General features: G+C 28.8%; 3 protein-coding genes and 1 non-coding gene across 5 annotated transcripts; all 4 read left to right on the top strand.

The window, feature by feature from the left end:
• The first annotated feature begins 5,119 nt into the window (after nt 1-5,119).
• On the top strand, nt 5,120-8,069 carry LOC108461866 (uncharacterized). Of its 2 annotated transcripts, none has more exons than XM_017761834.2 (4): nt 5,120-5,432; nt 6,954-6,997; nt 7,105-7,375; nt 7,511-8,069. In XM_017761834.2, the coding sequence occupies exons 1-4, from the start codon at nt 5,372-5,374 to the stop codon at nt 7,798-7,800; spliced, it is 666 nt and encodes a 221-aa protein (XP_017617323.1). In that variant the 5' UTR covers nt 5,120-5,371; the 3' UTR covers nt 7,801-8,069. The 2 variants fall into 2 exon arrangements, with proteins under 2 accessions (XP_017617323.1, XP_017617324.1); XM_017761835.2 differs by having other exon boundaries at nt 5,211-5,432; nt 7,105-7,369.
• Nucleotides 8,070-8,703: 634 nt separating this feature from the next.
• Nucleotides 8,704-8,777, top strand: TRNAR-UCG (transfer RNA arginine (anticodon UCG)). The gene has a single exon. It is a non-coding gene; the product is annotated as a tRNA-Arg (tRNA).
• Nucleotides 8,778-11,788: 3,011 nt separating this feature from the next.
• On the top strand, nt 11,789-15,030 carry LOC108463142 (monogalactosyldiacylglycerol synthase 2, chloroplastic-like). The gene is given in 8 exon segments (XM_053024362.1): nt 11,789-12,274; nt 13,008-13,180; nt 13,323-13,484; nt 13,557-13,698; nt 13,787-14,010; nt 14,063-14,150; nt 14,228-14,302; nt 14,384-15,030. Coding segments are annotated over 8 exon segments (1,434 nt in total). The 5' UTR covers nt 11,789-11,965; the 3' UTR covers nt 14,645-15,030.
• Nucleotides 15,031-19,616: 4,586 nt separating this feature from the next.
• Nucleotides 19,617-23,905, top strand: LOC108464113 (ubiquitin C-terminal hydrolase 22-like). Its single transcript, XM_017764210.2, has 3 exons — nt 19,617-20,638; nt 20,768-20,892; nt 22,557-23,905. Exons 1-3 carry the CDS (start codon nt 19,779-19,781, stop codon nt 23,345-23,347), a joined length of 1,776 nt encoding a protein of 591 aa, XP_017619699.1. The 5' UTR covers nt 19,617-19,778; the 3' UTR covers nt 23,348-23,905.
• Nucleotides 23,906-26,538: the final 2,633 nt, after the last annotated feature.

Genomic DNA, 26,538 nt, shown 5'->3' with positions numbered 1-26,538 from the left:
AATGATTGCGCCACCACGTGAGTTTTTTTAAAAAAATATTTTTTTATTGGTGCTATTAGACACAGTGACAAAATCGAATTAAAATATAATTAGTGATTAGCTTAGGTGGTAGAGTGTGATTTTTAATTAGGTGATGGTGTGGTCAATTCTCACAAACATCATTTTGTCTTTTCTCCTCCAAAAGGTAAGTTTTACGTTCTTTTTTTTTTCTCCAAAAAGTAAGTTTTACTTTATTATTTTTTGCAAAAAATATTATTTTTGGGAATCAAACCCACAACCATGCCATACGCCATATCAATTGAACTAGAATAATTATTTTATAATATAATAAATATAATAATTAATTATATTATAGTTCAATGCCGCCAACAGTCGAGCGGTATCGAAAAATATTATCACAAATGACTTATTTCGATAATTAATTTGTAGGATGGTTGATATTTATTTATTAAATTATTGAGATAAAAATAGCCTTAAAGTATTTTTTTTTTGAAACTACCTTAAAAGTATTATTAAAATAACTAACAAGTGAAAGAAAAAAAAGTTTATTGAAGGTCAAAATATGCTATATGTTTTTCTCCTACTTTAGCCGGTAGTCGAGAGTTCGATTCTCCCTTTGAGTATGAAGCAATTTTAAAACTCGTGACTAACATCTATCTCCTTAATGAGCTTACAAAATGTGAAAGATTAGTTAGTGAGTTCACTCAAATAGATACATTGCAAAATAAAAATATATATACCATATGTTTTTGTATTATTATAATATCGAGGGAGAAAGAATGAGAATGACGAGATTTGAATGCATGTAATTTAAGTATCAAACAAAAACTTTCTTTTCTATTTTAGAACAATATAAATTATTGAATATATAAAAAAATTCTGAAAACAGTTTATATTTAACACTTATTTTAAATTTAGATAACACATAGTTGTAAATTAAATCTAGAATTAAAGAGCTTTGGTTTTCTTTTTAATTAAAAAAATTATATTAGATATGTTTTGATAAGAATATATTGAGAGTTAATGTTGTAGGTAATAATTAGGTAAGGTGTTAACTAATTTTAAGTTATGCCATCCTTTACGACTTACTTCAACTTTGAATCATATGCTTCAAATTTTGTAATGCTAAGAGATAAGCCATCAAAGTATCCATAACACTTAAAAACATCTTAATATATACAAATAGATTATTTAAAAAAAAATTTGATTGAGTTTTAGTTCGATTGTTATTAGTATTGTTGTCAATGTAGGAGGACGGGAATTTAAGTGTGTTAAAGTGTATTATCATCCTATTTATGAATTTAAGAGAGACTATGAGTAATTTTAGGCATCGTAAAATTTAAAAATAAGTATTTAGAGTTTTAAAAAATTATTGCAATATGAGATAGAAAAAAAATGATTTAAGACTTAGAGATTTTTCAAAAATCAAATGCACTAAATATGGCCAATTAATAAAAACTTTATAAAGTAACTAGATTAAAACCGTATTTATAAAGTAATTAAGATAAAGGAGTTGATGCAGTGTAGTGGGAAATTCCATTTGGATCGGGGAAAGAAGTTGCTTTTGGGCCATAGTTTTTAGGCCTCCGACGAATACGACGTCGTTTGTACGGATGATTATCTCATCTCTCCCCACTTCCTTTGTATATTAGAAAAAAAGGCATAATGATAAATTTAGCCCTCAATGTTTACAATTTTTATCAATTTAATTTTTATTCGTTTTTTGAGCTAAATTTGCCCCTCAACATTTTAAAAAGAGTAAAAATAGACAATCAATCTTTCAAAAATAGTCAAATTGTTTTTTTATTACGAAAATACTAACTAAAACATTAAATTTTTTAACATGATAACCTACATGGCAATCATATGTACTTCATGCTAAAATTTTGAATTTATTTAATATTTAATAATTTTAAATTATTTGTTGACTTGACATATTAAGATAAAGTATACGTGGACTATCACACGAGTTGTCATACCAACATTGTTAGAAAAAAATTTAATTAACATTTTTATTAAAAAAAATTGAATCAACTCTTTTTGAAATGTTAACAGCGAAATTTAGCTTAACAAATAAATAAGGGCCAAAATGACAGAAGATGTAAACATTTAAGACCTTGGCATTATTAAAAAAGTTTGAGGCATCGGATTTCTGTGCACCTAAATTCAAGTCTCATCATACATAACCGACACATGTGAGTTTTATTCTGATAAATCGATTTTAGTTCGAATTATTTTGGTTTTTAGATCATTTGTAGTTTACATTTGTTTAATTTTACTTTGTAGAATATTTGTTTGTGATTCTACCATAATTATGTTATATTTATATTTGTAAATTCTAAAATTACCCTTCTAAATTAATAATTAATTTTTTTATATTTTTATGAAAACCGATGTTGATTTTAAAAATTTTAAATTATATAATTGTGTAATTATCATTTATTTTATTAAACATAAATTAAAAATTACGATATAATTACATTGAATTTACCAAATACATCTAAAAAAATTAAAGTTGGTTGTAATTATAATTTTAATTAAAAAGATAATTACTAACCATGAAATCATATTTTTAAAATTATTTGATCTCAAGACCATTCGAATTCATTTCGGTCCACCCAAATAAGCTACTTTCAAGTTTCAAATCTATACCCAAGGTCCACCCTTTTTCTCTCAATGGTAAAATTTCATATTTGATCCCTCTATTAAACTTATATTTTTATGGCCACTCTTTTTGCCATTTAAATTATAATGGTAAATTTTCAGTTTTGGTCCCTTTGTTAAACTCAAATTTAAGATATAATCTTTAAATTTTTACGTCAGCTTTTGTTTGCCATTTCAATTATAGTGGTAAACTTGCAGTTTTGGTTCCTCTATTAAACTCAAAATTATGATTTAATCTTTATATTTTTATTTGACATAATTTAGTTCTCTAATTTTACAATGATATTAGGTAGTCCAAATAATTAACATATTTAACTATTCCAATTAATTTTTTCAGTCTATTTTTAAACTACTATTCAATAAAAAATATTATTTTTGCGTAATGAATTGGAATAAGTATTATTAAAAAATTCATACCAATTACTAAAAATATTAAGGATGCTAATTTGTAGTTTCAATCTCTCTGTTATGCTCATATTTGAGATTTAGTCTTTATATTTTACATTGACACAATTTTATTATCTACTTTATAATGTCATTAGTTATCTCAAATAAATAAAATCCTTAGCTATATAGATTAAAATGATTATGTGATTTTTCTTCAAAAACACCTTTTAAACACGTTATATATATTTCTAGGGGTGTTCCAATGGTTAACCGAGTTAAACTAGTGTTAACTAAATTAACTGAACTTTTTAATCCTTTAACCGTTAACCGAATCAAAACTTTTTCAAACAAATTTAACCGAATTGAACTATTTCGGTTAACCAAATTAGCTGAAATTTATATGTTTTTGTTTTTTTTTTGGTTAAATCAAGTATAAAACATATAAATAAAAATTTGATAATATTCATTTGACCGAATTATCCGAATTAAAACTACACATAGTTTGTATTATTAATTATTAAGTTCGGTTAATTACTCGATTTTGAACAGAATTAACCAATAACTAAACTTTCAAAAAAAATCATTAACCGTTCTCTGACCGAATTAGATCAGTTAACCAATTGATTGATCGAATTAGATCAGTTTAATCGGTTAATTCGGCTTTAACTAAAATTTGAACACCCCTTTATATTTTTACATGAAGTTTGGGATGGATATTTTTAAGAAAAAAAATTGACCTCAATATTTTTACCAAAATAACGGAGAGTATCAACTATTTCAATTAACTAATGAGTAGGGAAATAAGATTATTTAAAATTAAATGATAGATATTAAATTATTTTTAAACATAGTAGAGACACCGTAACAATAATATAATCTAAAATAATTTATAACTAACACAATCATTAGTTTTTTATTTAATAAAATGGTAATTATTTAGTGCATGATAATGAAAAGTAAAATTAGAATTTTGCCACATGTCTTACTGATATTTAAAAAATAAAAAATTTAATTATTATAAGTGATTATATATTTATAAAAAATGAATGAGAGATAGAAAACTATTATTTTAGTAAAAAATAATATGTATGTATATATCTATATATGTGTGTATGCCTTACAAGTAATAAAAATATGCTTGAATGGAATTTATTCATATTTCATTTACATCCTTTTATCATTTATAAAATATTGGTTAAATTGTGTCATAGGTTTATGTACTTTTCATAAAATTAAAATTTAGTCTCTTTATCTTTTATATTTCAAATTCAGGTTTAAATGTTAAAATTGTTATTTTTTTTGTTTAATTTGTTGATGTAATGTATTTAAAAGAAATAGCTTTGTATTAAATTTGAATTTAAAAATATAATTTTAATAGTTAAGAGTTTGACTTAAAATTTAAAATCTGAAAGTAAAAGAAATAAATTCTTAAAAATAAAAATATAAGGACTAAATTTTAATTTATAAAGAGTACATAATCTTATGATATATTTAACCTAGGGTAAACTATAAAATAGTCACTTTTATTTGCCTCAAATTACATTTTAGTCACTTATGTTTGAAATATTACGTTTTAGTTACTTACATTATCGTTTTGTTACGAAGTAGTCACTTTGCTGTTAAGCTCCGTTACCTCTCTAATGACAATCCTACGTGGTAGTCCAAATGTGTTTTAAATGCCAACTGGGATGAGAATAATTTTTTTAGTCAAAATGGAAAAGAAAACTAAAAAAAGGAGACATCCGATTTTTCTTTTCCAGTTCAAGATGTAATTAATTTAAAATTTTTAATTACTTAAATTTATTTAATTAAAAACCTATTCTCGTCCTAGTTGGACATCCAAGTTGACATTTAAAACCTATTTAGACTGTCTTGTAGAATTGTTGTTAGGGAGATAACGGAGTTTAATAGCAAAATAACCACTTTATAACAAAGAGATAATGTAATTGACTAAAATATAACTTAAGGCAAACAAAAGTGACTATTTTTAGAATTTACCATTTTACCTAAAAGAAGAAATTATAAAGAGATTTATCGGGCGAAGCTGGGGAAATTATACTATTATTTCACCTCCGAGTAAAAAAAAAAAACCCTGAAACTCACCTCACACTTCCCAAACCCCCAAAATTTCCAGAAAAAAGGAAGCCCCTTTATTATTATTTTCTGAAAAAACCACACACAAAAAAGAAAAGAAAAATGGGGTTATTTGTATTATTGGTCGTAGAACGTCACTCTCCCAAAAAAAACTCTTTTGTCTTTTAATTTTGGATAGTTTACTATATTTTGGTTCTTTCTTTTTTTCGTTTCAAATTTCATTATAATGGGAAAGAAAAAGAAAAGTTCCCAACTTCATCGTAATCTCGACCTCCCTTCTCCTTCTGGTACGTTTCCATTCCCTTCTCTTTTTTTCAACCCAATTTTATTTTTGTAAAAGAGTTGATTCATGAGAAATGTTACCCAATTTTGTAAGAAATCGGTGCTATAATCCTTGAGAAAAAAGAAGTAAAATTTTGTTTACCCTTTCATTTTAAGAAAATGGAATGGGGTTTTCAGGTTTGTTGCAAATTTATTTTTTTCATCTGTATCGAATCTGGGTGACTTTGTTAATTAGTGGGGGAGTACATAAAAAAGTTCTGCTTCTTGTGGGGTTTTAATTTCTTGAAATTGCTAGTTGAAGCTATTCTTTTTTGTTCATTTGACAATGAGGATGCTTTGTAGTTGATGTTTTTCTTCACAATATTTTGTATGAATTTTTTAGTAAAATTGTGGGATTTTTGTGCATTATGAAATTTGATGAGGAAAGAAAGGTTTATTTTGGTAGTACATAGGCTGGAAAATCATATGATTTAGCTATTAAAGATTGAATTGAAAAAGGGGAAAAATATCTAATAATCTTTCAAGTGTATTATACTTTGCCCTAGAATGATTTTAAGCACAATGCTTAGTTTTGCTTCTTTGCCACTTTATATAGTAGTTTGATTGTATCTGTATCGGCCTGCTCGCCATTTTGAAACTTAGATGTTTCTCTTGATAAACATTGCATAATTTGCCTGTTATTATAGGTATGAATAACAAATCTTCACATTTACCTGCAAGGTTGATTAATAGAATTATATAGGTTTCCAACTCGCAATGGCTTAAATGTTTTTGTCGTCTATCTTATTCTTATTATAGTCTTCGATATAGTCTATACATTATGTACACATTATTTTTGTAAATTTTGTGGCCTGATTTATTTGAATGGAAAAATCTAGGACCTCATGTATGCTTTTCAATTTCGAGTTCTATATCTTATTACCGAATGTTCTTAGACGGTAATCCCCATGTCTGAGATGAATACAGGTACTTTAAGAAAATTGAAAAGTCGCAGCAACATTAAGTTAGATGAGGCTTTGGTGATTATCTATCTTCGTCTCAGTAGATGAAATATTGTCTAGAGTTGAACGCTTGTATCAACAAAAATGTAGCATTTGTTTGCATCACTCTTACTTTGCTACATTTTCTTATGCATTCTTATCCTTATTTTCGGTTTAACGTAGTTCTTCTACCTTGATGTGGTTAGATGCTATGTTACTCGGACTCAGGTGTGAGTGTCGGGTTTGTGTCTGGCATGGGTATGTTTGGTTTTTTCTAAGTTTTTTTCATATATTTGAAGGGTACTTAAAGGGTCATGCCCATGTTTGAGAACAAGTCGGATATGGGTACTTTAAGAAAATTGAAAAGTTGCGGCAACATAGATTAGATGAGATTTCGGGGATTATCTTTGCCTTAGTACATGAAATATATTCATGCAATGGAAGATTTGGCCTATTTTCAGCTAATAATCTGATTTTGTGAAATAGTTAAGAAGTCTCCCCTATTTAAATGTGAATAACCATTGTGCCTTTTGTTGCGTATTGCAGAGAACATGCCGTGCTCATCGGGGACAGCATTATTATCAAAAGAGGTTTTGTTCTTTTCCTCATTCATTTTCGAAAATCGTTCCTTCTCCAATGGTTTTTTCGTTATTTTTTTAACCGATAGTCCTTTGATATCTTTTTATGCTTTTGTTAGCATTCTTCGAATTTGGATGCTGGCATTGATGTTGGAAGTAGTTCAATGAAGCTACTTAATTCCAACTCTTCTGTTGCTCATCACCATTACAATCTTGGGCGTTCGATATTCTTAAAAAGATCACGCCATTACTATGGTCATCACTACTCCCGCCGAAACTCCGGCAGCCTTTCAAATCCAACAACTTCTCGTGGCCTGATTAGTCCTTTACATGATGAGAGATTATCTTTCAAGTTTGCTCAATATAAACCCGAGTCTGGACGAGGTGCAGGTTGTAGTGTCTCATCCCTAGAATATATTCTATAGCATATTAACATCAGGAAACTCTCGGCAAATTTTAGAAACTCATGTTGCTCGTTTTCACTTCCAGTCCCTGCCATTAACTTCAGTTTACAAACTTTTGTAGATGGTAGGGAAAAAGCATTCGGCAGACCGGAAAGAATTAGATCCACTTCATTAGTGATGGATGCAGTACTGCCGGACCAGGTGAATGCGGTTTGTGGCTTATGTCAAAAGCATTTGAGACGGAAACCTTATATTCTCGGGAACACCCTGGCTTCTGGTGAATTCTCTGTTGTGGCAGTTCTAGTTTGTGGCCACGTATACCATGCGGATTGTTTGGAAAAGAGAACGAGTTTCGAGGAGAGGCGTGACCCGCGGTGTCCGTTATGTTCCACTTCACCGTCACAAATTTGATTCTTCTAGTGGAAAGAAGTGATTGTACATATATCTACATGTTTTATCGTACTAATTTTCGAGAACTATAGGAGACAAGTTAATTAGGGCATAAATATAGGATGTTTGTTTATGATCTAAGCTGTAGTTTTACAGATTAGCATCTTAACCATGCAATTTTATTGCTAATGTTCTAGTTGGCAGCTATTAATGCTTGAAAAATGCTCATTTTGTACCTTAAAAAACCTTTTCACTGTTCTTGCAAGAAACAGCAGTATAGTTTTTCTTAATAGGCCTTTTGCTTTAGCTATTCCCTTTTTTTAGGCAGAATTTTGCCTTGAACTCTAAATTGATTAAACTGGCCAAATTAACTTGATTAACAAAAAAAAAAAAAAACACTGAAATTGATTTAAGCCGGTTTAATTAATTCCAACTATTTTAAATTTTGGTATATTATGTAATATAAATATGTTTTATTTACATTTATAAAATAAATTTTAAGAAAAACTTGGTTAATCTCATCTATTTTATTAGGATAAAGTAGTCATTCAACTTTGAAAAGTTACAGAATGGTTGCTCAATTATTAGTAAATTTAATTTTTGGTCACTTAACCATGAAAAGTTACAAAAATGGTTACTTAACCATCCAAATTTGTTTTTTTCGGTCACTTAACTATCTTGGATTTTTTTAATGTTTTCATTTTTAAATTAGCTTGTTACTAGCAAAAAAAGACAAAATTGAATATTTGAGCAATCATTTTAAAACTTTTTATAGTTAGATAACCGAAAAAGAAAATTTACTAATAGTTAAGTGGTCATTTTATAACTTTTCATACCTCTAGTATAATTTACTCACTTTATTATCATAGAATACAAACTTTAAAGACAGTCTTGTTTAAAATATTGATAAACAAATAATCAATTGACCGCATAGCGCAGTGGATTAGCGCGTTTGACTTCGGATCAAAAGGTCGTGGGTTCGACTCCCACTGTGGTCGATCTTTTTTATTAGTCAAAAAAATTACAGATATTTTGTAGGCTATAAGACCATAATTGTGGACCTGGACCGGGATCATATTTTTTCCTTTAAAAATTAAATCCAACCCGACAATTCTATTGTTTCATGGATGTCCCTATTTAGAGTTGGCTATTTTATTTCTAAATTTTGAATTTATATATTTTTTATAATGCAATGTGATTTATCTATTAGAGTATATTATTTTGTATTTTATTAAAATAATTAAAATAACTTTTTACAATTTAAATTATATTATTCTTTTTATATAATTAAGGTGTGAAATGGGTGTTCAAACTCTCATTCTTATAACATAAAACTCTTGTCATTGAAGTTGTTTATGGGTCGAGTTGAGCTCGGGCTGAGTCCTAATAAATTTTTTGGCTAGATTGATAGGCTTGGTTCGACCTGAAAAATAAACTTAAACTTTTGCCCGAACTGGCCCAATCCACCAGATTAGAATATTTTTTATATAAAAATTTAAATATATAATACATCAAAAATATTAAAATAAATGTTTCTCAACCAATTGAAAATAAATTTTTAAAAAAATCTATATACTTAAATAACATTAATATAAGTGCAACTTAACAAGCAAACACTTCTAAAATAGTAGTAAAATTAACAATATAACAAGAATTATACAATATCTAAATAACAACAAAATAATAGCAACATTATAGTGAAATGAAAGCAAAACTGTGAGAAAACAACAACAAAAACAATAAATTTTTTTACAAATTCGGGCCGGGCCTAGGCCAAAAAACCTTACATGAGGCCCAACCCATTTTCTAAATAGACATTATTTTTTTACCCAAGCTCATTTTCTGGGTCCTCTCATTTTTTAAATGGGCCTTTGGGCTTGACTGTGTGACCCGACGCATGGGCAAGTGACAAGTCTACTTACCATTAGATCAAGAAGTTATTAACAATTTAAATTATATTATTATAATATTTTTTATCTTTTCTTATTTTTATATATAACTTAGATGCGGTAGTACAATATTTTTAAATTTTTAATTTTATTATTTCAACCACAATTTTATTTAATTATTTTGAATTTTTAATAAAAATATATTTTAGTAACCTTTTATCCTTATTATCTATGAGACATAATTTAACACTAATATAAAGTCATTTTTGAGGCATGAACTCAATAATTTAAACCTAAATGAGAACCATATAAATTATTTATAAATAAAGTTTTTAGTGTGGGATAATCAAATATAAATTTTTATAATTAAATAATTTATGTATAAATATCTTATATAGTGTATTTCTTAATAAGCTTGTAATCATAAATAAACGTATAACAATATTAAAATAATAAAATATATGATGCTTATAGTCGGGTGTTTATCACCTCGGGTAGGGGTGTATTTAGAGGAGTATTGGAAGGAGCCCCGGCCTCCTAAAATTTTAAATTAATAAAAATAAAATTACACATTGACCTCTAAAATGATAAAAATTAATTTATTTTTAAAAATTATATTTTACTACTATAAAATTATAATTTAATTCAGTCCCTCCTAAAAAAACTTTCTAACTTCGTCTCTAACCTCAAGTATGATTTAGATTCGAGTCGTGTTTTAAATTTTACGCTATTATTAAAATTCACTCGTATATATATATATATATATATATATATATATGTATATATGGTGCTAAATTTATATCACTGTTTTCGTAATCATAAAACATGCTATTTTATTGTATAAAAATATCTTATCCAATCTGAAGTAATTGACACTCATGCTAAATTGAGAATAAACTCGAACCATTACGTATTGAAATTTTCATATATGTATACTTTTTAAAAATGAAAATTTATTTTCATATATATTAAAAATTATAAAATAGGTTTAATTACTAATTTAATTGATTTTAGCTCAATTTAATCAGTTTATATTGGTTCATGAGTTAACTGATTTTTATCTCCATCATTGGTTGGTCCATCCAATATAGATAACATTGAATTTTAGAATTTTTTATATTTTTAAAGTTATTTTTATTTTTTATTCTTTGAATTTTAAAAGTTTTTATTCTTTTCATAATTTTTTTGTTTTTTTAAATCATTATATTTTTAATTTAAAAATAAAAAATAATTTTAAGAATTTTATGTACTTCTAAAAGTTAATGATCAAATTAACAAAAAATTGTAAATTTTGAGGGCTAAAAAATTATTTTACCTTTGATATCGTTAACTTTAATAGCAAACTTAGATAAAAGATTGAGATTTTTAAATTAAAAAAATACAATGACTCAATGCATAAAATTAAATTATAGGAATTAAAATTTAAATTTTAAAACTTAAATAATCATATTAGAATTTAAGAAATACAAAAAGAAATTATTATTTAATATTGAATTTATGACAAACATTTGTTTATTAAATAAAATAAAATGGTTTAAAACACATAGACTAAAGAGTAAACATTGCCATAACATTTAAAATATGGTTTTAATGGTCTTATAATATTATATTTAATATTTAATTTAAATATTTTAATTTCTCTTAATTTAATCTTTTAAAAATTCTAAATTATTACATTAACATAAAAATTTTTATCTTAAATCAAATGATTGTTTTCGAAAAAATTTAATTATTTAGATTAATTAAAATGAAAAATTATTATAATTATAAATATAAATGATATACGTCTAAATATTTATAATCAAAATTATACCGATAAAAATTTAATTTAATCTTTTAAAATTATAAAATATAAATTACTAAAATAATAAAATTATATTTTATTATTATAAAACTATAATTAATTTTGATTTTCGACCCTTTAAAAAATTTTCTGATTTCACTCCTCCTAATATATAAAAATTTAAATATAAAATATAAAATTTACCAAAAATTCCACATTACCATTAAATCGAAAGAATAAAACATTTGAGTATAGCGAAGATTCGAATAATCACACCGAACATTCGAATGCAAAATGCGAATCTGACGGTTACGAATTGATTTAAAACCCCACGCACCAAAAGATCAACCGTAAAAAATTTAAGCAATAATAATAATTCATAACTTCCTTCCAACAAACAAAACCTTAATAAAACCTTCAAATATTTTTGCCAACTTATAAAAAAAAAAATTTCCATTGATGCCTCATTGAAAAAAAGGGTCTTCTTTGTAGTTTCTCGGTATCTATTGCGACCATGGCGACGAATTTAGTGTCGCCGAAGAAAGTTGCTTCGATAACGGAGAGAGTATGGCAGAGTGTTTACGGGAATTCTTCTTCGAGCAGCAGCGGCGGCGGCGGCAACCATCTGAGGAGGTGTTCTTACGAGAGCGATGATGATGAGTACGAGGATTATGATGGGGTTGGGACCGTACAGTTGATGCAGATGGGAGCTGAAAGAACCAAGAATGTGCTGATTCTGATGACTGATACCGGCGGTGGTCATCGGGCTTCGGCTGAGGCTATCAGGGACGCCTTCAGTATTGAATTTGGTGATGAATATAGGGTACAATTTCCTTCATTTTCTAATAGATTTTCCTATGTTTTTTAAAAATCTTTTTTATAATATTATGGTATCTTATAACAAATATCCTTGCCTGCAAATTCAAATTTCATTACTTTGGATTAATTGCATTGAAAGTCCTCAAATTTGTTTAAATTTTAAATTGGTTCTTAGATTCCATCATTAAAATAATATGACATGTAGCATATTAAAGCTCGTTATCAAATTATAAATACATGTACACTTTTGTATGTACGTTTAAAAAAGTGTAAGAGCATTTTCTTTAAAATGACATATTTAAAATTTAAGGTATCAAAGCATTTATTTATGTTTACAATTTGATCATGTTTAAAATGAAAAATTGTATATTTGACCCTTTAAATTTTATAAATTTATAAATTAATATATGATAAAATTGCATTTGGCCCTCTAAAAATAATTTTTTATTTGATCATTTGAAAATTATAAAGCTGTAAACTAATAAATTAGTAAAAGTACATCTTAACTCTCATAAAAATATGTAATTTAGTTTCGGCCATCTAAGGAAAAATTTTTAACTTCGTCCTTGATCAGATTTGAGCTGACATTTAACTCTCAAGATAATAGGCTACCAAAAGAACCAGATTTGAAATTTGAGAGCAATTCATTATCTTTGACCATATATAATTTGAGGATGGTGAGTTTATATTAAATCCAATGTTTTTAATCTATGGATGAAATGTTTTTGGTTTTCCAGATAATTGTGAAAGATGTATGGAAAGAATACACTGGGTGGCCATTGAATGACATGGAAAGGTCCTACAAGTTCATGGTGAAACATGTACAGCTCTGGAAAGTTGCCTTTCATAGTACCTCTCCAAGATGGATACATAGCTGCTACCTTGCTGCCATTGCTGCTTATTATGCCAAGTACCTTCATCTTCTTTATATCACTTTTCATCTTCCTCATAAATGATTAGCTGAAGAGGTCCACATAAGTGATGATGCTTTAGTAGCATGATTTTAAACATTTTGATGGGGTTTTATCAACTCATATATTGGTCATTTGTAGGGAGGTAGAGGCAGGCCTAATGAAGTACAAACCAGACATTATCATTAGTGTTCATCCATTAATGCAACATATTCCACTCTGGGTTCTTAAATGGCAAAGCCTTCAAAAGAAAGTAGTTTTTGTCACTATTATTACAGACCTGAGCTCTTGTCACCCTACATGGTGAGTTTTTGACAAAACAAAGACCTTTTTTAAGTTCTTTAAAGTTTTAACAAATTGGAAGCACTGGTTCAGGTTCCATCCAGGGGTTAATAGATGTTGTTGCCCTTCAAATGAGGTAGCCAAGAGAGCATTATATGATGGTCTTGAAGAGTCACAGGTTCGGGTTTTCGGCTTGCCGATTTGGCCTTCTTTCGCACGAGCAGTTCTTTCCAAGGTGAGTGATCTTAGGCATAAAAAAAAAAACTTGGTTATGTCATCTATATGATTACTTTAATGGGGTTTTCTGGTTTCCTTTTTTGTAGGATGACTTGAGAAAAGAGCTTGAAAGGGATCCTGATTTGCCTGCTGTTCTACTAATGGGAGGAGGTGAAGGAATGGGACCTGTTAAGGAAGCAGCAAAGGCTCTTGGTGAATCGTTGTATGATAAAGATCAAGAGAAACCGATAGGACAATTGATCATCATATGCGGCCGGAACAAAGGCCTTACCTCGACACTGGAATCAAAGGAATGGAAGATCCCGGTGAAGTTAAGTTTCATTTTGTTATTTCGAAGTACTCATGACAGATACATACCCGAGATGGAGTAACAAAATCTTATTGTAGGTAAGAGGTTTTGAGACACAAATGGAGAAATGGATGGGAGCTTGTGACTGCATAATCACAAAAGTAAGTTCATGAAATTTCGATATAAAACTCTGTCTATATTTATATAAATGGATTGATCTTATCTATGTGAATTACAGGCTGGTCCCGGCACCATTGCAGAGGCTTTGATTAGAGGGCTGCCTATTGTTCTCAATGACTACATTCCAGGACAGGTTTAAATGACACAATCTTTTCTACTAATAACACTGCATTATTCATGAGCTTCAATGGCTTCTTGTTTTTGGTGATTGCAGGAAAAGGGGAATGTACCATATGTAGTCGACAACGGAGCTGGGGTTTTCACCCGAAGTTCGTCGGAAACAGCTAGAATCGTGGCTGAATGGTTCAGTACAAAGACAGATGAGCTGAAGAGGATGTCGGAGAATGCTCTAAAACTAGCACAACCAGAGGCTGTATTTGATATTGTAAAGGACATCCATGAGCTAGCCTTGCAAAGAGGGCCTCTTGCCAATGTTCCTTATGTCTTGACATCATCATTCACAAGCCTTATTTAATACTTATATAAATAGAACATCTAAATATCTTCGACCAAGATCTGTGTAGCTAAGCTGTACTGTTATAGCATCATTCTTTGGCCTCAGGTTTGTCACCATGAAAGAGCTGCTAAGTTTTCAAAAAAACAAACTCTGGGGTTTTGTTAGGTTAATGTCAAAGTTGAATTGTTGTAAGCTGTGATGTTGCAATGTTACATGTTTTTTTTTTTTCGTTTCTACCTGAAAATGGCATTCTCTGCTCAAATTTGTGATCTGTTTGGAATGAAATTTGTTCTAAGCTTGCGTTCAGGTTCAAGCCAGGAACGCCTATGATTTCCGGTACTTAAATTCGAGTCTTATCATGTATAAATTTTATTGATTATTTGAATATGAATTTTTTAGATGAATTCTTGGTGCCGTTAAATTAAAAATTGAGGCTCGATAAAATTGTGCATTGAATCACTAAAAAAATAAATTTGATTTTTATCTATTTTTTTTGTGTAAGTAAGCAATTACATTCTAACGAAAAGAAATTATAAACATGAAGATTAAATATTGAATAATCAACTTTAAACCTACACAAGTTTATCACGAGTCACTTGAATGAATTAAATTGAACAATTAAACTAATACGATTAAGATTGATAAAAGAAAATTATTAAACCAATAAAAAATATTTTTTTATAATTTAGTTTTAAACTAAATTCATCTTTAGCTATGAACGTAAGATAATGACGTGGTAGTAGTTGATGCTTTGATGGTGGGTCAATAACAATGTACTTTTTATCCTTTCCTTCAACGGAAAGATCAAGATTAATGAATGTTTTTGTATCACCGTCGAATAGAGTTATTAATGGATTTGTTATTTGATTAAGTTTAAAAATTTATTTAAAAAAATAAAAAGATTTAGACAAAAAATAAAGATCGTTTTTTAAATGGGTCGAGTCTTGAGTAAACTATTTTTTTCTCAGGGTCCGGGTTTGGTCCAGCCCGAATACATATATTTTTAAAAGTTGATAGAGAACATTTGTTTTAATATTTTTAGTGTATTTGATATATTATATTTTTAAATTTATTTTATATAATAAAATAATTAAAAAATTAATACAATTCGAGTCGGACCCAAATTGAACATCTATAACCTGAATCGAATTTAGATAAAAATTTAAACTTATTTTTTAAACCGAACCCAAACCTATAAATCAAAACTAAAATTTTATTAAAATTCGGTCTAATCCTAACCCCACAATGTACAACTCTAAATTCCAACTACACCAATGTTTCTTTTTTATTTATTTATTACTCCAGCAATGATTTTCCTTGACATACACAGTTTTTGGTATTTAATAGTTAAAAGTAGGTGAAAATTTTAAACGAAACCAAATCTCTTCTATAAATATTTTCTTTATTTATAAAATTGATTTTAAATTCTTACTTATAAAATTTTGAGATACCAAACTAATAAATTTGTGTTAAAATTTTAACTTAAATTATTGAAATTTTAAGAAGGCTAAAATACAATTTTTATTCAATTAAAAACTTAAAAGAATTCAATTAACTATATCCAACATACCAAGATTTAAGTCAACTGATTCGATTTAGTTCGGATTTGAATAAATTTTTTGTCTCCGGGTCCTTTTAACCCAAATTTAAATAATTTTTTTAAAATTTATGTTTATTAAATTTAGTTATAAAATTTATAGATATTAAGATAAAAGTTATATATATTATTATTTTTAAATAGTAATATGAAGTTTTGAGTTAATCTAAAATTGTATTTTCGTCTATTTGATGAAATTTCGGATAATTTTTTGAAACCTTGGTTAGATGGACCTGATTTATTATGAAATAATTTAAAATAAATTTATTTAATTACTATAAAATAGATAAATATAATTTTTTAATTATTTAATAAGTATTTATTTGAGCCCATGGGCCAAACCAAGAAAACAAATTTAGTCAAGCCCGTGAACATGGCCCATCACACTTGTGCTAATTAACAAATTCATTAAAAAATTTGCAATTTTTTTCCTATAATTCAATGGTTTAAGAGTTTATTTTAGTAAGACTAAAAGATTAAAAATGATTTAAGTGCAAAAAGTATTGGCATTGGTCTATACTTTAAATAAAGTGATTAACTTGATTTTTAATTATATTAACATTTTAATAATATTTTTAATCGAAAAAGAGGAAAAACAAAGAAAGAAACCAATATTGGTGGGCCAAGCAATTGATCTTCCACACATTAGATTCTCAATCTAACGGTTTACAAAATGCCACATTTCTTTAATTTCCTTAATAAATACTAAAAAATATTAATAGAAAATTTTGAATAATCATTTTAATTTTTTTGGTATTGAAGTAAAAATATAGGTTTTTTATTAAATTAACCCCAAAAAATAAATTAATTATCAAAATAATTCACCTTTTTAATTAAATACAAAAATAACCCGTTTTCTACAATAAAAAGTGGTGGAGCCATATGATATGGCGTCACCACAGTGCCACATCAGCAAGGGGTGTTAAAAAATTATTTTTTGGTGGAGCCATGTTGAATGGCGCCACCAGTATAAAATACCAGGAAAATATTTAAAGTTCTGGAAAAATAGAGGACTTAAAAATAAATTTACTATTTTTGGGTGGATATTTATACTAGTATTATACAAATTAGTACTATATCGAAATGAAATCGAAATAAGTGGAATGTAAATAAAATAGGATTAATTCCAATCAATAAATCTTAAAAGCAAACATGGAAACACCGCAAACAAACGAAATCGGACGATTCGATCAAACTGAATTGTTGTTTTGACTAAACAAACAGCTATGGATGACTTGACAATGAATTCCGTGTCGGGCGACTAATCCGATCTATTTTTCACATTCATAGGAGTTCGTCTATGTTTCGCTTTTTAATATGATATTTTCGGGCATTTCTAATAATATCAAGTGCTATTCCTATTTTGGCATTTCTAATTTCGGAGTTTTAGCCCGATTAGAAAGGGTCCGAAAAACTTTCTAGTTATGAATCGGGTATAGAACCAATGGGCGATGCTTGGTTACAATTTCAATCCGTTATTATATGTTTGCTCTAGTTTTTGTTGTTTTGATGTTGAAACGGTTTTTCTTTATCCATGGGCAGCGCCATCACTTTTCTTTTTGTTTTCTTTTTCTTTTATTTTCATATTTCTTTTGTTTTTTCTTTTATTTTCATTTTTTTTTACTTTTTTATTTTGTTCCTTAATAAATTTTATCTTTTTATTTTTTTACTTTTTTTTCTTATTTCATTTTGTTTTATTTTTATTATTAACTTTAAAATGATATAATATAATATATTTTTTAATTATGATATAATATAATTATGTGGTGTCTAATATAATTTTATTTTTTATTTAATATGATATAATATAATATATTTTTTAATTATGATTGGATTTTAACACCCATGTCAAAAGAAAATATTATCTACTATAACTATTAAATCTAAAAATAAATTTAATAGTTTTCTATTATAATTTTAAAATAAATAAATAAAATTTATTTTTATTTTACTTTTAATATTCCCGCCCCCCCCCAAAACCTTAACCGTTTATAATGATCCTTCAATAAATTTTATCATTCCATTTTAATCGACTTTTATGTTTATAATGATTTTTTATTCACATTTTGTCGTTTTTGCAGTCTAATTTTATAGAAAAATATTTTAATCAATTTTTTTATTTTTTATTAAAACCACCTCAAAAAATTAATTTTGTTGACATATCTCACATTTGATTGTCATATAATGATATGTCAACATTTAATTCATTTTAAAATTTAAATTTTTATATATTCTTAATTATTTTAAATTTTTAAAATTTTAAAATTAATTAAATGTTAAGATATCATCCACATAGCTATTTATGTATTGAAAAATTCATCAATTTTAAGTGAAAAATAGATTTAAAAGTTAAGAAAATGAAAAATTAAATGAATGAATAAAATAATTTTTTAAATGCAATATATTTTACTAATATTTGTTAATTATAATATTGGATTTTAGAAAAATAGGATGAAATATTCATCACAATTAATACCTATCTTTAAAAGGTAAAAAGCAATCATGGCCTTATAATTCTCATTTAATACAAAAAGATAAACCAATCATAATTTAAAAATATATTATATTATATCATAATTAAAAAATATATTATATTATACCATTTTAAAGTTAATAATAAAAATAAAACAAAATAAACAAAATGAAATAAGAAAAAAATAAAAAAGTAAAAAAATAAAAGATAAAATTTATTAAGGAACAAAATAAAAAGTAAAAAAAAGAAATATGAAAAGAAAAGAAAAAAATAAAAGAAATATGAAAATAAAAGAAAAAGAAAACAAAAAGGTGTCAGACAGAAAAAGTGGTGGCGCCGTTTAGAATGGCTTCACCCGAAAATGGTAAATTTTTTTTTTAAGTCCCTCATTTTTCCAGAACTTTAAGTATTTTCCTGATATTTTATACTGGTGGCGCCATTCAACATGGCTCCATCAAAAAATAATTTTTTAACACTCCTTGCTGACGTGGCACTGTAGTGGCGTCATATCATATGGCTCCACCATTTTTTACTGTAGAAAACGAGTTATTTTTGTATTTAATTAAAAAGGTAGGTTATTTTAATAATTAATTTATTTTTTTGGGTTAGTTTAATAAAAAAAGTCAAAAAATATAATGAAAAACAAAAAACACAAAAATTCACTTTTATTATAATATCTATTTTTTAATGTCTACAACTACTCATAATTGCTTTCGAATAATACACTTCAATATACTCGAATTCACACGTTTTTATGCATTAACAACAATATCAATACCAATTAAGTTAAAACTCTACTGGTATTATTTTATTACAATAATTTAAAAGTTCCAACATGCTTAAATATAGATATTTTACAATTTAATTAATTTAATATTTAAAATATATAAAAAAATGGAGTATTAAAAAAATCCGAGGAAAACTTGAATAAAGGTGACATTCGTCTTCATCAACCTCCATGTTCCCTCACTCTCATTCAGTCAATCTCAACCGTTGATCTTCTCTTTCTAGATCCATGACCCTTATGTCCTTCATATCTAGGGTTTCCCTTTCCAACACGATCTCCATCTCCCGCCACCACAATGTCCTCCAAGATCAGCGGCCGGGTTTCGCCTCAGCCGTGTCCCCACCTCCTCGACTTCTGCTCCCGCAACGGCTCCAAGCCGTTTCGCGCCCTCCAGGACTGTATCCGTGTCAAGCCGCCCGGTGGTCGCGCCGCCATACGGAGGGAACCCTTCGAGGTGCCCCGGTGTGGCACTTGCGACGAATCCTCCCGTCCAAGGCTCTACGCTTGCGTCGCCTGCGCCGCCGTGTTCTGTCACGCGCCTCCAATTCATTCTCACGCGTCGGCTCACGCGCTTTCCGTCCCCGGCCACGAGATCGCTGTTGATGTCGACCGAGCTGAGCTGTTTTGCTGCGCGTGCCGTGACCAGGTCTACGATCGCGACTTTGACGCCGCTGTAGTCCTCGCTCAAACTATCACCTCCACCACCTCCACTTCTGGATCCACCGTAACTCAATGCAAAGCCACGGGATCTCAACCGGATAACCTCCGAAAGCGCCGTCGAGTAGATTATAGCTTGTGGGCTCCAAATTCAAGAGAAAACGCCATAATCGAAAACCATTCGATTCCTCTCCACGACGCCACCAATGGTTCATTGATTTCATCGACAGAATTACCTTGGGGATTACGCGGATTGAATAATTTGGGGAATACGTGCTTTATGAATTCGGTTTTGCAAGCATTGCTCCATACGCCACCATTGCGAAACTATTTCTTGAGTGATCGGCATAATAGATATTATTGTCAGCAAAAAAATGGCGCCACCCTCAATGGTTCCAAAAATTCAAGATTCTGTTTGGCTTGCGACATGGACGCCATGTTTTCGGCTGTTTTCTCGGGGGATCGTACTCCTTATAGTCCAGCTAAGTTCTTGCACAGGTTAATTTTCAATCAAAAAGTTGATTTCCACCCTTCTTTTCTTCACCATATTGATGTTGTGTAAGCTATTAATATTTGCTTTTGAGGTAAAAAGAAAGGTGTGGGGCTAATTTGATGAGGTTTTTGCAGTTGGTGGCAACATGCAGCAAATTTGGCGAGTTACGAGCAGCAGGACGCACATGAATTCTTCATTTCCATGCTTGATGGGATCCATGAAAAGGTGGCTAAGGAAAAAAGGAAGACCCACAGTCCAGGTGACTAGCTTTCTTACCGTGTTAGATCGTTGTAGTGACTTCGAGTTACATTTGTAGAATATATTTTAAATGCTTAGTAATTTGAATATGTCCTATGCTTGGAGTTCCCATATAAAGTAAATCTTTAGATTGAAGAATCTCCTAAATCTAAGGAATTTGTTTCTGGGTCCACATCTACATTTGTTCTGTAATTGCTGATCTATGTGTTAGGTACATGTTTGTCAGTTTCTTCAAAGGGTGTTTCTTCTAGAAGGGTACTGTTATCTTTTGCATTTGATCAAATAATATGAATGTTTGGAAGTGTAGTACATCAAATATTGACTTTGATTGTGTAGTAATAATGTATTCATGCTGACATGCCCTGGTATCCATTTTTTCTATAATCGGTTTTAGATTGATGGATTTGGTTAGCAATCTTCATTAACTCTGTGCAAACAATGGGGTTGTCTGCTCCTATTTGTTTTAGTGGCCAAAATTTGTAGTTACCAAGAGGCTGATCGAATCCAGATAAGAGCAATTTAGTTAACTAACTAGAATAGATCACTATAAGAAGTGAGTTGAATGAAGAAATCATGTAGGGCAAATGAGCATCTACTGTCGGTCTATCCCTCACTTTACTGTTTTTAGCATTTATATTTTTAATCGACATCATCGAAGATTTTGCTAAAGATTAAGAAGTAACTCCGATATTTAACTGCAGGGTGTGAGTTTAGGTCCCTTCTTTCTTGCCCTAGTTGTTGACAAGTGCTCTCAGATTTAGTACTGCAGACTTGATGATGTCAACTACTTTACTCCAGTAAGTCAACCTTCCTTAGCCCACTTGATTTGATCATAGGAATTTCTCACCTCACCTAATTCTCATTTTACTCCCCCTTAACCATGTATAGGATCTCTTCGTTGGACAAAGTTGATCCTTGTCTCAGAAAAAGGAGAGAGTTGCTTTAGTTTTACAACGTGCATCAAAGGCATTTTTGTTTTTTGGATCATCTTGTTTCTAAATAAACTTCCTTCAATCGCCTTGGATGGGAAGAACCCCGGGTTCTTTTGAACTTGATTAAGTTGTCTACAAGGTTATCCCAACTTAATCCATTTCTCTACCTCTTACTTCTTTTCTTTCTCGCTATTTTCTGGTAGTGTTTATGAAGCCTAAAATGTCTTCATGTGTGTTGAGAAGTGATCTTCTGCCTGGAAACTCGAAGTTAAATATAAACAGAAAAACTCTAACTATAAGTTTTCATTGAGCGATAGTTGAGCTGCAATGATTTTGCATTTAAAATTTTTATATCACCACCTTTCTCTGGTCAATGCAAGTGTGGAACTAGCTTCTCTGTCCTAGTTCTGGTAAATGAAGACCCAAAGGGTTTTTTTTCTTTGCTATAACTCTAGTGGAAAGTTAGCATCTGAGTTGCAGTTGCTTTCAATCGAAATTTAGGCTTGTTTAAATTTTGTAGAAGCATGTCTCTCTTTGTTTTTGACACTCACTAGGAGCTAATCAGCTTGAGCTATTAAAGTTTGAAGGCATGTCTGAATAACTAGTTGTTTATTTGAAACGTAGAGCTAGTTTTAGATGCTTGTGATGCCATTCTTCATAAATGGATAATTTTTTAATGACTATGTATCTCCTATATCGGATATTTTCTTAACCCCATTACTTGATGATGCAGGCACTGGAGATTGTTGCATTGCACATAGAGTATTTTCTGGTATTCTGCGATCTGATGTCATGTGTATGGCTTGTGGTTTCACATCCACGACATATGATCCGTGTCTAGACATTTCTCTGGATTTGGAGCCAAGCCAAGGTGTTTCCGGGAAATCTTCATTGGCAAAAAGCAACAATTCTTGCAATGTTGAGGCAGATTGCACGGGTTCAAGTCAAAATTGTGGGATATCTACTTTAAAGGGTTGCTTAGAAAGATTTACTAGAGCTGAGAAGTTGGGTTCTGATCAGAAATTTTTCTGTCAAAAGTGTCAGGTGAGACAAGAATCCCTTAAGCAGATGTCCATAAGAAAGCTTCCATTGGTTTCGTGTTTTCACATCAAAAGATTCGAGCATTCTTCAATACGAAGGATGTCAAGGAAGGTTGACCAGTATCTGCAGTTCCCATTTTCGTTAGACATGGCTCCTTATCTCTCATCTTCCATTTTGAGGAGTCGATTTGGAAACAGGATCTTCCCTTTTGATGGAGATGAACAAGATGGATGCAATGAAGTATCATCCGAATTCGAGTTGTTTGCTGTTGTCACACACACAGGTAAATTAGATGCCGGCCATTACGTGACGTATTTGCGATTAAGTAACCACTGGTACAAGTGCGATGATGCATGGATTACTCGAGTTAACGAGAGCATCGTACTTGCTGCACAAGGATACATGATGTTCTACGTACAGAAGATGCTATATTACAAAGCAAGTGAAAAGCAAGCTGCTTCGTGGTGTGATGTTCGGAAGTAAGTATTTGGGTGTTTTGTCGAATCAAAATCTAGTAGAGCTCAGAAGGAGAGCTGCTACATCAATTAAAGTTAAGGTACCGTGGAGATACACATCAGATGTCATGGCTAATTTTGTATACGATGAAAACAAGTTTCATCAAGCTGCTCTGCTTGTCGGTAAAAAGGACTGGGGGCTGCTTGTTCTTTCCGAGCGCTTAATACTCGATCAGGTCAGAGAGTTAAGTGCGCCTAAATTTTTGAGGCACTCCAATATTCCCGGAAATCAAAATTTTATAAGGTATGGATTCCTTAAATATGATTTCTGAATGAGTGTTGGCCAATTGATTTCTTTTTCCTTTTTGTCTTTCAAATCCTGTCTGTGCATGAGTTGAAAGAATATTGGGGGCATAATCATAACAAGGGAACATATATGTATATACATGTGTGTATATATATATGTGTGTGTGTGGCATTCCCTGGTAAAATCAGGCATAATCATATACATGAAACGGACAAGATAAACAAAAGTTGCCAGAACACGAACACGACTTAGATACATGAACTATATCTATTCTGGTCTCTTCTCTGTAGTCTGTCTGATATTTCCCTCATTCAACAACGCAATTTGCACGAGGAAAGTGGCAAATCAAATAACAAGTCCAAGCTTTCACTCCTCTCTTTAAAAATTAAGAAATAATCAGTGTTAATTTTTTTTTAAAAAAAGAGAGAATTTGTTTAAGGTTTAATTCAATATGCAGTCCTTAAATTATATTGTTTTTTTTTTGAGTTAGGTACCTAAATTATATTTTGATTGAATCAGGTATTAAAACTAAAATTTCATTAACCATTTTGGGTGAGTTTTGTCATTATCTCTGTTAAAAAAAAAACTATTTCAATCCAATGTTCTTTTGAATTGGATCATATCATCGGTTTGATTGATTCAATAAGTTCAATGAAAAATTATTAAAATTTTAAAATTTTAAAAACAATAATAAAATAAAAGTACGAATTTAGTATTTCCACGAGATCAAAAGATAATTATATAAATACATTTAATACAACAAAAAATTTAAAAGTCAATTAAATATGTGATAATTTTTTAAACCTCACTTGAAAGAAATTAAACTTTTAATTTCACTATTCGTATATGCGATGAAATATATATATATTTTTTTGGGTTTCACAAATTTATGAACTTGGAATGTTTTTATTTTAAAAGTTGAAAGTTGTGGTTTGGAAGTTTGAGGATTAAATTGATAGAGTTTGTTAATATGAAGAGTTAAATTTATTGAATTATTTAAAATTAGGATCAAATTAATAGAATATGTAAGTAGTACAAAAAAATATGTTATTATACCAGTTAAAAGGGTCACATAATTATTTCAGTTATCAATTTAACGGTAAATGATCAAAATAGGAACAAATAAAAGTTTAGTGCTTAAATTAAAAAAATTAAAGTTAAGTAATCAAAATAGAAACACAAGTATAATTGAGTTACCATTTATATAGTTTACCTTAATTTTATATATTCACAATAAAATTATTTTTATTCTTGCATAAATAGATTTAAGTAAATTCTCAATATGATTAATGCAAATATTCTAAAAAGTCCAAAATAAGTTATTTAATTTAGATTTATGAAACTTAATTTAATTGTTAAAAAAGAAAGAAAAGAAAGTTTATTAGGGACTTAAAATTTCAATTTAATTGCATAAGATGTAAAAATATGTTTCTTGACATATAATGTACAATATATTAATATTTATTTGATATTTAAATTTGATATTTTCTATACGTTTATTTATTTATTTTTATAATGTAACAGTTATATTGACAAAATGCATTAAAAGTAATATATATAATCTATTATATATATGATATTTAGAATTTTAAAATAAAATAATTGAGACATAAATGTGTCAAAATTTTAGGCTTTGGTTTTAATATATGTATATATAAGATGAGCAAATTCACTATATGCTGCAATTTCATATTTGATATTAATAATTTTTTTTAAATTACAATAATAGGGTAAAGTCCAAATAACAAATGTGATTAACGAACTTAAATTCAAGTCATACCTAAGATGAGGAACACCTTTAACCAATATACTATCACATGATGTTCTCAATAACCTAATTTTAATATATGTATATTTAAGAAGTAAAATTTTATTATATCCTACAATTTAGTATTCAATGTGGATAATCTCAAAAAAGATTTTATTTCTGATTTATTTAAAATGTAAAAGTAAACCATACCATATACCAAATATTAAATAAATTCATTAAATAAAGAATTTAGTCATTATCAACTATTCTATTAATCATATCATATAAGAAATATTGATTAAAAATATTTAATAAATAATTTAGTTATTATCAACTATTAATTTAAATTTTCTATGTAAGAACATATTAAAATTATAAGCTGCAAAAAAAAATTATAAATTGAATTAAAATCTATAAACAGTATAAAAATATATATGGAAATTAAATTAATAAGAGACTTTATTTAATTTGTTAAATTATATAATTTTTTTTGGTGAAAAATTAAAATTACAAAGTAATTAAACTAGATCAACAAAGGAGGATACTCAAACAATCTTAAACTGAGGCTTCTAGTGCAAACGGACTTAGCCAAACTATCTGCAATTGAGTTCTCTTCTCTAGGCAAATGTTGAATCTTCCACTATTTAAACATATTCAGGACTTGAAATGTTCTCCTGATTAGGGTAAAATTAGAGTTTCTGGAAGAACCATCTTGAATAATGTTAACAGCCTCAATATTATCAGTTTGGATTCAGACTTTATTGAATCGTTTTTCCAAAAGAAGGTTTAACCCTTTCAAGATCCTTCAAAGCTCAGCCTCCGTCACTGTGCAATTACACAAATTATATTTTTGAAATTAATGTATTAACATTTGATATATATTGTAAATTAATGTTTTAGGAAAGAAGAAGAAGTTAAGTAGGCATTATAAATAATGTGAATCATTTTATGTAATGTTTTAATGTAGAAATGGAAAAATAATATTTTATGTGTCAGAATGTTTGAATACTATATTTGTACATTGGTCAAGCTCGAAGATTTGTTTGAAAAGTGTATGTGTTTGGGTAAAAAAATAAATTCCGTTTAGAAAATGAGTCAAGTCTCGAGTAAAGTTTTTTTGACTCAGGCCCGGTCTGGTCTGAATTTGCAAAAAAGGGAAAAA

The sequence above is a fragment of the Gossypium arboreum genome, chromosome 13 (genome assembly GCF_025698485.1).
Source record: "Gossypium arboreum isolate Shixiya-1 chromosome 13, ASM2569848v2, whole genome shotgun sequence".
In the NCBI taxonomy this organism is placed as follows: Eukaryota; Viridiplantae; Streptophyta; class Magnoliopsida; order Malvales; family Malvaceae; genus Gossypium; species Gossypium arboreum.
The sequence above is the reverse complement of the archived record's forward strand: the minus strand, read 5'-3'. Positions and strand labels throughout refer to the sequence as shown.

Excerpts from the sequence above, each read along its gene's own strand:
- LOC108461866 (XM_017761834.2), top strand. The coding sequence starts at position 5,372 with ATGGGAAAGAAAAAGAAAAGTTCCCAACTTCATCGTAATCTCGACCTC. Across the intron at positions 6,998-7,104 it reads CAGCATTATTATCAAAAGAG|CATTCTTCGAATTTGGATGC; the intron begins GTTTTGTTCTTT and ends TGCTTTTGTTAG. Across the intron at positions 7,376-7,510 it reads CGAGTCTGGACGAGGTGCAG|ATGGTAGGGAAAAAGCATTC; the intron begins GTTGTAGTGTCT and ends AAACTTTTGTAG.
- LOC108464113 (XM_017764210.2), top strand. The coding sequence starts at position 19,779 with ATGTCCTCCAAGATCAGCGGCCGGGTTTCGCCTCAGCCGTGTCCCCAC. Across the intron at positions 20,639-20,767 it reads CCAGCTAAGTTCTTGCACAG|TTGGTGGCAACATGCAGCAA; the intron begins GTTAATTTTCAA and ends AGGTTTTTGCAG. Across the intron at positions 20,893-22,556 it reads AAGGAAGACCCACAGTCCAG|GCACTGGAGATTGTTGCATT; the intron begins GTGACTAGCTTT and ends TTGATGATGCAG.